The sequence below is a fragment of the Drosophila miranda genome, chromosome XR (genome assembly GCF_003369915.1).
Source record: "Drosophila miranda strain MSH22 chromosome XR, D.miranda_PacBio2.1, whole genome shotgun sequence".
In the NCBI taxonomy this organism is placed as follows: Eukaryota; Metazoa; Arthropoda; class Insecta; order Diptera; family Drosophilidae; genus Drosophila; species Drosophila miranda.
In genome coordinates, this window is record NC_046674.1 from 23915490 (window position 1) to 23927869 (window position 12380).

Consider the following 12380-nt stretch of genomic DNA (forward strand, 5'->3'; position numbering starts at 1 on the left):
AGAAGCGACAGCTGAAGGAGTGTAAAATACAAGAAAATACTATGGAAAGTATAAAAGACATCAATCGGAAAACTCTCAAAAATGTACCAAAATATATCGCCTCATTTTCAGCATGAATTACACCGCGAAAATAAAATTGGTCGTACATTTTTCTTGTAGATACATCCTATCATTCCGTTTTACTCACAAAAAACCCCACGATATCTTTTATCTGAAGTAAAAATGATGTAAGTTTTATAATTTTTGCGGATTTAAATACCCCCCTGGTCGAAAATGAATTAGTTTTGTCCATGATCGATTTTTATATTCGGTTTAATATTATAAGCTAACTAGGACCCAAACAATTGAATATATATTTGTATCCTACTGATGAATCAATTATCTACAAGATTAGCTATGAGGACTCTTTTTTGATTGCGTCTATAATAAGGTTATAACGAAAAAATTCCGCAAACAGAGAGATAACAAAACTTTATTTTGAAATTGAGACGATCTTGTGATTGTTGTTTTTAATTTAAATATTAGGTTTCTGTTTGATAGACAATAAGGCCGTGCTGCTTAGCGGAATTATGCATTTCATTATTCCTGTCTAAATTTCCAATTTCTGGTATTCTGAGAGGCAGGTGCCAACCAACCAGCAATTGAGCTGCTGTTTTTCTACCACATTGCCATCCAATTTTGCTGTCTAAATACTCTTCCAGAGAATCTTGATTGAGTCCCCTGGTATTTACAAGCTAAATAAATATGTTTTGTCTCTAAAAGACTTTTTGAAAAATTATAGATTATTTTCCAAGTTTAAATAAACTCTTCAGGCCACATAGACTTTTTTCATATGAAAAGATTATTATCTTTTTATCTTCTGATAGATTGTTACAAATAAAAATGTCACTTAATTCATTGAAAGATGCAGAAACTAACGACTGTTTTTCGATATTTGACTTTTATTTACGATTTTTATTTAGAATACCATTTTCATTTTCATATAATTACACGCTAAAATCTAATTTCTCATCTTGTTAACGAAACGGATAACAATAGTATATAATTTTTGTTTTTCGTTTTTCTTGTATAGTGTGTGTGTGTGTGTGTGTTTATGTGCGTTGCTACGTCTGTGTGAGTGTGTGCGTTGTGAATGTCTGCGCTTTTTTGCTTAGTTTTTCGCATTTTCCGGCTCCGTTTTTGTTTTGTTTTGCTGTGTTTTGTTTTGCTGTTTTCTAGATCTAAGTACCTAACATTTTAGTCGAATTGCAACGAACGTGTATGGTGTGTACAGTTATTAAATGTTTAATATGTATATTTATATGTGTATGTATGTATATATGCATATTCCATAACGCCATCTGTCGCGCTTCCTTCCTTCCACTTCCGTTTCCGCTCTCACGATCTTTCACGGTTCTTTCTTTCGTTCGTTTCTATTCCTATTCCCACACACACATCGATAAATTGAGCCCCCAACAAAAAAGCTTAAAGCATAAGAGAGTACCGTTCGTCAGTCCTCGTTGTGTTGCGTCATGGGTCATGGGTCATCGATACTCTTCTCCAGTTCCTCTCCTCTCCCCTCCTCTCCTGCCTGTTGCCCCGTATCAAATGAATTCGAATCCACAAAAAAAAAAAAAAAAACACATTATGTCCGGTCCCCGTCCTGGCATCTTTTCGATTTAGCGATCGCTTAAATAAAACATAAAAACTAAATTAACTTAAGGCATACTCGTACGATACACATCAAAATCTCGTCCCCCGCCAGCCTGCCTGCCTGCCTGCTCCTACGCCCGCGCTGCGATTTATATTTAAATATTCGTTACGTCCCCTTACACGGGGGGCACCGCCTCACTCCTCGGGCGGCTCCTCAGGCACCTGCAGACTCTGGGCCGACTCCGCGTGCACGGAATTCGCCTGCGAATCGGAGTCCTCCTCGAGCACATTCGTTTTGCTCGGCGGCGGCGTGGGCGGCTGTACCAGATTGGGTATGTACTCCACCGTCTCGTACTCTGTCTTGGCCACCGACTCGTGGTCCAGGTCCCGCTCGTGGTCGTGCTCGAGCGGATCCTCGACCGCGACAGGCGGCACCGCCTGATCCGCCTCCTTGGGCACAATGGGCAACTCCCCCCCGGCGATTCCCGTGTCATTGATGGGCATGGGGTCCGCGTGCGGCACCACATTCGGCTCCTCGATGTCTAGGATGATGGGCAAGGTCTCGTTCGGCTTCGGCGTTGTCGTGCTAGTCGTTGTCGTTGTCGTTGTGGGTGCAGTGGTCGTCACCAGCTCCGTGGCAGCCATCTGACTGTTGGGCGTCGTTGTTGTCGTCACTATCGCAGCGGTGGTTGTGGTGTTAGTGATGGGCGGAATTGGTGTCGTCGTTGCGGTCTCATTCCTCTCCAGTTCACTCTTGAGCGGCACAGGCCAAGGCGTGGTGGTGGTGGTGAGTAGAGGCGGCAGGGGACCCACCGCCGTGGTGCCAATAATCACTGGATTGATCAGCGGCTGGCCCAGCGTGGCTATGAGCGGCGGCAACAGCTCCTCGTTGGTCTTGAGCAGCGTCGGCACTAGCATCTGCACCACCGGCTTGGCATCCTCTCCCCCACCGATCTTTAGGTTGGTCATCAGCAACGGCAGGTCAATCTTGTAGAGCATCGGTAGGACCGTGCATACTTCCTGGTCGTTTTCAAAGCACTGCGATCGCCCACGGATACGCGCATCTTGGACGGCCATCAGGGGGCAGAGCTCATTGAGGCGCACATCACACATGATCGGATTATCTGCGAAAGGGAATGGAGAGGCATAAATGATAGCGGTAGTCAGGGTCTGGGTCTGGAGCACTCACCATCCAGATGTATCTCCAGTTTGCCGGCTACATTGTGATTCTTGCAGCGCGTATTAGTCACGAGCTCGCTCGAGATAGTCGTGATTTGGTTGTTCGTCAGATTGGCTTGGCACAGCACGGGCAGTCCGTTGAAGTCCCGCTCCAGTTTGGTGATGTTGTTGAAAGCCAGCTTTAGGATCTTCAGATTGGGAAGCATCGTCTGCGGAAAGGAGGAAGCGAGTGTATTTTAGATAACAAAGTTTCAGAGAGTGTCGGGGTCACCACTTACGGTTTCGAGAGGCTTGAGCTCCACCAGCTGATTGCCTGTCATGTCGAGGATCTCCAGTCGTTGCATGCCATCAAAGTCGCCGATCAAGAGATGCTCCAGTCGGTTTGCAGACAAATCGAGTATACGCAGATTTCCCAGACCGGCCAGGGCGCCATCCAGGGAGACGATCTGGTTGTTATCGAGTCGTAGTGCGAACAGCACAAGCTCCTGCACTCCCTTGGTGCTAGGCAGGAGTCGGCTGATTCGATTATGGGACAGATCGAGCCGTTTGAGCAGGCGTAGGCCGTGCAGCTCCTCCATGGAGAACTCTTCCATGTCGTTGAACGAGAAATTGGCGATCGTCAGCTTTACCATGGGCAGGAGCGAAGAGTTCAGCGAGCGAATGTGGTTGCTGGCCAGGTGAAGGACATCCAGGCGACCGCACGCCTGAAACTCGTCCTGGGCCAGGTACTCCAGCTCGTTGTTGCCGGCCAGCAGTTCTTCGAGGTCCTGCGAGTTCCTCAGGACGCGGTCAAACGAGCGCAGGCGATTGAAGTGCACGTGGATCGTCTGCAGATATCGCATCCCGGCCATGTTCGCCGGCAACCTTTCCAGCCGATTGTTGTGAGCCATCAGCAGGCGCAGTCGGCTGCCATCCGGCAGCTCCCCATCCAGGTCACTGATGTTGTTTGCATTGATAAAGAGCGACTGGAGCACGTGCAGGTCGTGCAGCGACCCATTGAGCGACTCTATCTGGTTGCGCCCCAGATGGAGGATTAGCAGGCTCTGCGGAAAGGCGCCTCTGTCCAGCCGCGTGATGTTGTTGCTCGGCAGGATAAGGTTCGTCACCACCTGGATGCCCTTCAGGTCGTCCTGCTGCACCGCCCGTATGTTGCAGCGCCCAATGTCCAGGGTCGCCAGACTCGGCATGTGGTTCAAGACGTGCTTCGGGATCTCGTCGAGTTCGTTGTCGCCGACGCTTAGGTAGGTGACATTCGATAACCCTCGGAACGGCAGCTCGGGCAGCGATCTATAAATAGCGCCAAGAAAAAACACACACATCCATTACCACTTCGTGCAAGTATTATTAGAAGAAGCCCGAATCGGATTCGAGATCATCAGATGGAATGACTAGGCAACGTATCCCTATAATCGAAATATTAGTGCATTATTGCATTATTATTATAGTGCATTTTAAATAAAGAAACCACTTGCAACTGGAATGCAGTTTGAATACGGGGAATATTAATAGGTCTACAGGAGGAGGTTTGGAATATCTAGATTGCATAGAAGCGGAACAACTTCAGGAACTGCTGGATTATCTCCATTATTGATTTAGAGTATAGCTTCATACAGAAACTTTACATAATTATGTATAAACATGCACTAGTCTTATCAGATGGGTCCATTAGAAGCAGAACCCACCTCTAAGAAGAAACCAGCTGTTTCCGGATAATTCCACTGCCACCAATCGCGAAAATCTGAATGAAGTGACGAACTATGTTTGTTTATGAAACAGAGGAATTTACGAGAGGCATTCTCGTAATCGGGGACGCAATAACAGCGAAATTTGTGTTCCCTTTCTCCTGCATGCTATAGGGAAACCTCCAATCCATCATATACCTTTCAGTTTTCAAGATATCGTTACGAATATTGGTTACAAACTGTTAATTATCTGCCAAAATGGTTATATTCTTACTTAATCAATAAACTTTATATCATCCTTTCTTTGATAGAATAATAAAAAAGAAAATCGCAGCTGGAGTTAAAAAACATCGCTCTAGAAATTACCGAACAGCAAATGATTCAAATGAATATTTGAATCGATGATTCATCGAAAGCTCTTATTAGTTTTTAATCGAATAAAGAGGGTCTGGGTCTGGGTCTGGTCTGTTCATCCCAACCCTGGTTCCATCCACACTTTGGACTCGATGACGTAGGCTTATCAGGGACTGAGAGCCATACCATACCCATTCCAGTAGCCGATCCCAGCCAGAGATCTGTATCTTTATCGATGTCTGCAGGTGGCTATTAAGTTGTCGCCGTCGAGGCGCCAAACTGGCCCATGAATGCCATCCATATTCATGATGGGAACTGGGCTGGATGGCGTGCAAATTGCCCGCTTGGGGCGTGGGGACGGGGACGGGGACGGGACTAGCCATAGAGTGGACATCCTTGGCGCCCGTTATTGGTACAGGTAGTACGTGCAGAGATACAGATAAACAGGTATACACGAGCGAAAGCAGTGCAGTTTCTAGATTGATTGGCAGACGCTATTTTTAGAGGCATCCAGATCCAGCCAGACATCCATCCCAGCCACATGATCTTGATTGATTGTCCGGCTCCAAGGAGGAGGCAGAGAACTTGTCAAGCGTTGATTATGTAATGAGAAATGCTACGAGTAGCTGCAGGAGAACAGGAGCTGCTGCTGCTGCTGCTGCTGACGCTGCTGTTGCCTGCCAGCCGTCGTAGATACTGTATCTGTATCTATAATGAGCCCGTTGAACTTGAGCACATGTGGCAGTACATACGAGTAGTAGATAGATGGAGATACAGATGAAGATGAAGATGAAGATGAATATGAAGATGGGTGATGTTGTTGATGGAGATACATACATAGATACATACTTAGAGGTGCACACACATCTCTCTCTGTGTTTGTGTGTGTGTATGTACCCGATATATCTTCAATTCCTTAACGTCAGCGGCATAATTGTCACACGACCTAAGCTTGGCCCCTCGATCATTGATTGAGCGTAATAATAAAATTCAATTGGACTGCCTGCCTCTCGGCTCTGGACTGACCCCCAGATCGCAGAGCACCACAGAGAACCCCTGAATTGTGAGGAGAATAACAAAAACATGTTCGAAACATTCCATTTCGGTCGTAATCATGGGGTATTGACGCTTCGTTTCAGCCCCAAAATATCAAAACATCGAAACTTTCCTTCTCATCGATTGTTTACTTTCTCGATTTCAAAAAACAACCCGAAAATCCATAATTTTCTATCGGATGAGGAGGAGGAGGAAGAGGAAGAGGAAGAGAAAGAGACTGTGACTGTGGCATTATCGCATTGGGCCCAGACAGACATCCGATGATCGGGGGAATATTCCATAGTCGATTCGGTCGCGCGGGGGCATCTATTAATTATGCACGAGAGTAGTTATCATAATTAATTGTCAGGCAAACGAAGCCGTCAACACTTTTCGCACTTTCTCAGGGCTGCCTGCTGCTGCTGGTGCTGGTGCTGCTGTTGATGCACTCTGATAATAGCAATAACAACCATATTAATAGCCTCAAACAAATCTGCGAGTGATTGAACATATAACCTACGAGTGTACGCAGACACAGATCTATACAATATACATATGGGATGGGATGGGATGGGATGGGATGGGATGGATGGATGGCTTATCGCCTGAGAAAAGCACAAGACCAATGTGATCAATCTATCAAAAAGGTCATATACGAGAGAGTGTATTACTCATTCCCCATCCCAATCGCCATCCCCATAGCGTACCATACCACACCATCGTGATCTTGAGAGCAACATATATTCACATTCTTCTCGGGTGTCCTGTGCGCCGTAGAGTTCACTTGAGGCTGTGGCTGCTGCCTCCTCTCATTCAATAGTTGTCTACAACTCGAATGAGTTCTGATTAAACCGATCGTAAAAAGCAATCATAAAAATTGAGTTTATTATTTTGGCGCCAGTCATAAAACACAGATTGTACATAAATAAAAATCAACAAAAAACAGTATCTCTTATCAGGGGACTACTGCTGTGCGTCCAAATGTGATCCATATATGGGCTAAGAATGGAACTTAGGAATGTACTTGGACTACTGGGACTTTGAAATCACACCAACCGAAGGAGGAGCCATATTCTATTAGATGTTTTAGAGCTCTGAATGGTTCTATCGGAATTGGGATTAAAATTGGGGAAAAGAAAGCCATCTCAAAAGAGCAGGAAAAATATAAAATTGGCATATTTGGGACATTTTTTTGTAGAATTATTTGCGTTTAAAAACTTTGTACGGGACTTTAGGTCTTGATAAGAGGCTGCAACGAGATATATCTTTTAATTATCCTAAGCCGCAAAGCCGCAAAGCCGCATTTCCTTTCACTTTAGATGGAATCTTTTTGTTTACCGAGAGACTGAAGCAGATGCTTGTTCTAAGAACTGGACTGCAAATGGATCATCAAGATGTGATCTTCACAATGGAAGAGTTTATTCATTCATTATGGGATTGTCTTTCAAATGTTTTGTCGAATCGATAACGCCCGGAATCACAGACAGAGATGAGGAAACTCAACCGAGCCGCTGATACGAGGGGTGCTATGAGCGGAGAAATCATGATCATGATTCGGTCCGGTCGGTCGGTGCCGTTGCCGTTGCCGTTGCCGTAGCCGTTGGTGGTGCCTCATAGAACCACACATAGAAACGCACACAGGCACAGGGTAGCAGTATTTTTCCTGACTTGGTTGGCATGATTTGGTCAGAGCGCGATATTAAGGCAATAGGTCAATTATTATAAATTGACATCAATGTAAAAAGTGTTCGCCAGCCTCCGATTCAGTGGCAGTGGCAGCACGCGCTCTTCGCTGAATGCAGAGCAAGAGCAAGACAGAGATCGGAGATCGCAGATTGGGGAGATTGGGGAGATCGTGCAACAACACTGATTCGATTAGGTCGAGTAATTAAATCATTCAGTTTTACATACGAGTATGTGCACATTCGAGTGATTGATTGAATGACTGATTGGGAAATGGATGAGAAAATTAGAAACCGCTCGAATGTAATCCCAGGAAAATCTAGCAACAGTCATCGGAAGCTTCTGGAGAGCCAAGCCAGCCCTAAGTACAGAGCGAGGCTTAATTTATTGGGAAGCTCCTCCCACATAAGGAGGGAACGTATTCCCTTTTCAATTAGTGTCAAATCTATAAAACTCCATGTGATTCCCCTGTGATGCATAACCTTTTCAACTGCAAAACTAATGCGTACAAGTATATCATTGTCTTCTAAGAATTGGCTGATGTTTCTACGACTTTAAGTTCAGAAACTTGACTTGATATGTGTAAAAATAGACTACAACACTGTGCTCTTTTTAAATAATGCTTTAAAATGCTTCTAAGAAACTCAAGATATTTAAATAACGACTAAAAAAAAAAAAAAATAATTTTAAGAAATTAACGTATTATTATTGAATGAAACACGTGCCACAAAGCAGTAGGTTTCGTGGCGTGGGGCACAAAGAAAGCCTTGAGTCATGCGAGTATTTTGTTTTGAGTCCGATCTCCATTATAATTATAAAGCCGTCGAAGTCAAATATCAATGAACCCGCCGGCAGGCGCTTATGAAATAGGCTCGAATGTTGTTTCTGCTCGTATATTTTTGCAACTGCAGGGCGGAAACAGAGATGGGTACAGGGACGGACAGGGGGTCGTATTTATTTATATTTATATTTGTTATTTATTATTTTTAAATTGCAAATATATAAAAACACAACACAACACGACGCAGCGGCAGTGAGCGGCACTGAGCCGCAGTGGAATCGGATTTCATTCAGAGTCAGAGCCAGAGCCAGAGCCAGAGCCAGAAAACGTGCAAGCCCCGACGCTGCAAAAAGCGATTCCAATAAACTGCAATTATCAATTTTGTATACGCATTAAGTATACGACGCGTCGCTGGCGGTGTCTATAGTCGTATATGCCATATATACCATTTATAGAGACCGTAGGTACCGAGTCGCTGTAGAGCAGAGACGGGGGCTATATGTGTATATAGATGGGGAGCCTCCTCTCTATGTACATATGCTTATACATCATGTGTACTCGGTGGAATTGATAAGCCGCTGCTATTCAATTATCAATAATACAAAAAGACGAAAGCCGGGACGGACCGCGAGAGGCAGCCGCTTCTTCTTCAGAGATGCTTAGTTGGTACTGTATTCCGATAGGATCCAATCAAATCGAATCGAATCGAATCGGCTTTGGATCGCATCGGATCTAATCTGGTGGCGCAAACAAACGGTTTGCCTGGAGCCCCAGCTCGTAATTTGTATCAATTCATGGCATGGCATGGCATGGCATCGCATGGCATGGAATGGAATCGGCTTGTGGACTCCCGACTAGCAGCAAAAGGCGCGCGAGCTGGCCTTTCCACTTCCTAATTGAAAAATTAAAATTAAATCGGTAATTATGACTCTCGACTTGACCGGGTCCACCTCCACCTCCATTCCATCTCCATCTCAATTTGCCCAATTGAGGGATGGATGGCCATAGATAATGAGGCGTCTCCATCTCGGATCTCTCTTTGACGTCAACTCAAATCCACCCCGATCTGTCCGGGCTGTCCATTATGTCCGTTGTTATTGTTTTAGTATCTACTTGGGATGTAAACAAGCCCTGGGAGTAGCAGAAAGCACATTTTTCGTGCATTTACATAAGTAGAATAATATGTGCTGTATATGGAAATTTGTATACTTTTTTCATTATATTTTGCTCGGTTTTTATTGGGTTTAAGGAACCTAAATTGATAGCCATGCGAGCGGAAAATTCTGCTTCTCAACGGAACCCAGGGAACTGCCGTCAGGCCAGGCCAGGGGGACTGTCTGCCGACAGCCGACAGCCCGGCCTTGAACCATGCCCATGTCTCCATGTCTCTGGATATTAGCAAATGATATACGATCGATATCTAATTTAAAAATAGGTTCAAATCACCTTAGTCCATTCCATTGCATGCGTAGCTTGTATAGGTTGAAGTTCATATCCGTAAACGATCGCATCTCCAGGTCGTCTAGTTGGGAGTGGGTGATCTTCAGGTCGGTGTGCACATCGGGATTTAGCTTATTGGCCAGGGTGTCCACAATGGCATTGAAGGACTCTAGCTTTTCGCAGGAGAGCTCCACATAGTTGGAGGCCTTGCCGGTCTCGCAGGTGCAGGGCGAGATTTCCGGACGGACCGAGCACTGCAGCGAAGCTATGTGGAACACGGCGTACATGAGGGAAGTCATTTTCTAGCCGTCGCTCGCCCACACTCTTTTCGTTATAATTAATTTCTTTAATTCAAAGAAGGCACTGGCACTTTCTCCGTGTCACCTTACACACACAATTCACAACTCACGAAGTAACAAAGTCACAAAGTCACAGTTCACGAATCACTATTCACTGCTGTTCGGATCGAGGATGCGGAGGTGCATGCCGTTGGGCGGCGGATTATCAACTGTTTGTACGATTCAGTGGCGGCGCAGGCAGCTCGGGGAATATCGCTGGCTGGGCCCGTGGTCTGGGGAAAACACACACGCACACACACACAAACACAACCAACGTCTCGGCGATGGGCTCGATCGATGGGCTAAGCGAACAGATGTGTGCGTGATGCGGGGGTTTCCATAGTTTGCCTTAGTTTTCCGGCAGGATTTTTCGGATTTCGGCTATTCTGTGGAACCGATCCTCACTTTTCGAGCTCTGGCATCGAATTTCACTGACTTCCCGTTGCGCTTGGGCGTAAGTCGAACGGCATGCACACAGGGGACGGACCGACACACCACACACGCTGGGCAGGGCACCCTCTCGGATCGGGGGTTTGGGACGGAGATTGGGCTCCAATCCAATCCACTCCGCCGTAGTCGTAGTCGTACCGCGCTCACTTGCCGCGCACTCTCTCTCTTTCTATCTCAGTCGTTCGGCTAGGCTGACCTCTTGACCCGCGCCCCAGTGTACGTAGATCGGAGCAATGCTTGGAATTAATCTTCTAAAAAATTGTTGTATTGTTGATTTGTTTTCGAAAAAAAAAAACCGCGAGTACTGGGAGTATTCTGTATTCTGTGTGTGGGTTGTGCTCGTATGGGTACTACTCGTATAAGGTATAAGGTTCGATTGAATCGATCTCTCGCGCACTCGCAATATTTCCCGATTTCTAGCCCGGTGATCACGTCTTTATTCCAGCACGGTCCGCTGCGAGTGTGGGTCTGGTCTGGGAGTGGGAATCAAATCGCTGAGGATCCGATCCGATCCGATCCATCCGTATGCTGCGCTGCCGCTGCGGCGCGTCGCTGCTACTTCTCGTCGCTCTCTCTCTCTCTCTCTCTCTCTCTCTATCTCTCTCGGGGTTTCGTCTTCTGTTTCTGCTGCACTCGCAGAGCTCTCGTGTCTCTTGTTTCTCTCTCCTGTGGAGCGACTTTTGGATGGTTTGAGGCGCAAGTTTCGGCCCAAAGGCTATATCTATTTAAGGTGAGGCATAGGTGATGGACTCTAAGAGGGCGTTCTCTCAATGGGCACCTATATTCAGCCGTGGGAGAAAGAGAGAGTTGCAACCAATAGGCAACTCGAAAGAGCGGAAGTGCCTCCTAAATTATGAAAAGGTGAAGGTTTTGCAGAGAGCCCTCCCAAGGTAGATGAATGGCCTCACCTTTTTTTAATTACACCTTGGCCATTGGCCTATTGGGATGGAGGTAGGTAGGGTAGGTGAAGGCCTGCTGCCATGCCACAATTGTGCACGACACTCTATTACATGTGTTCCTGGTCTCTCGGCGCCAGGCATCAATCTCCATCTCCCATCGCCCATCGCCTATCTCGATCTGCAGCAGCAGCAGCATCAGCAGAAGTCGGCGCCAGCGCTGCCTCCGCACATTGCTGCCACAGTGCACTGCTTGTGCGTGTTCTCCTCCAAGATGTGCCCCCTTTGAGTGCGAGGCTGGGAGTTGTCTTCTCAGGAACCTAGGCCATGCCGTCGTCGATCTATGTATGGGGCATCATTATCATCACATCATCATCGATGTACGGGTACGAGATGCATATGGATATGGACACATGTTCGATACACATGCTGCTGTTACATAGCCACGCACATATGTATATACATATGTACAACCCTATGTACATACATATGTACATATGTACGTGCATGTGGTGCATCTTGTTATGCTGCTTGTTTGTCTGTCTGGCTGCCACTTTTACGCACTTTTGATAAATTGTCCTTTACACACTGCCACGCTGCTGCACGCACATATGCGCGCTGCCGCCTGCCACACAATCTGGCATCATCTTCGGGAGATGTTTTTAATTACTCCTATCTGCTCCGATCCGTTCCGTTTCAGTGCCTTATACCGAGATGATCTTGGGAATGCCTAGGCTCTGTGCTCTGTGCTCTGGGCTCTGGGGTCTGGTCTTGAGGTCAAGGATTAGCGACGACACTAATTGAGATCGAGCCAAAAACATTTCAATTCCCCAGTGACTGTGATGAAAATTTTCCATCGAACCTACTTGGCGCCAGCCTCAATCACAGTGCAGCAAGGGAGCAGTAGGCC

The 12380-nt window shown here is 46.2% G+C and overlaps 1 protein-coding gene across 1 annotated transcript; it reads right to left on the reverse strand.

Moving 5' to 3' along the window:
* Nucleotides 1-921: 921 nt before the first annotated feature.
* LOC108151602 (insulin-like growth factor-binding protein complex acid labile subunit) lies at nt 922-11051 on the reverse strand. Its single transcript, XM_017280288.2, has 4 exons — nt 9793-11051; nt 3090-4098; nt 2822-3020; nt 922-2756 (listed from the first exon to the last, which is right to left on the reverse strand). Exons 1-4 carry the CDS (start codon nt 10083-10085, stop codon nt 1828-1830), a joined length of 2430 nt encoding a protein of 809 aa, XP_017135777.1. The 5' UTR covers nt 10086-11051; the 3' UTR covers nt 922-1827.
* Between the last annotated feature and the right edge of the window lie 1329 nt (nt 11052-12380).

Excerpts from the sequence above, each read along its gene's own strand:
- LOC108151602 (XM_017280288.2), bottom strand. The coding sequence starts at position 10,085 with ATGACTTCCCTCATGTACGCCGTGTTCCACATAGCTTCGCTGCAGTGC. Across the intron at positions 3,021-3,089 it reads AGCTCAAGCCTCTCGAAACC|ACGATGCTTCCCAATCTGAA; the intron begins GTAAGTGGTGAC and ends TCCTTTCCGCAG. Across the intron at positions 2,757-2,821 it reads ACTGGAGATACATCTGGATG|ATAATCCGATCATGTGTGAT; the intron begins GTGAGTGCTCCA and ends TCCCTTTCGCAG.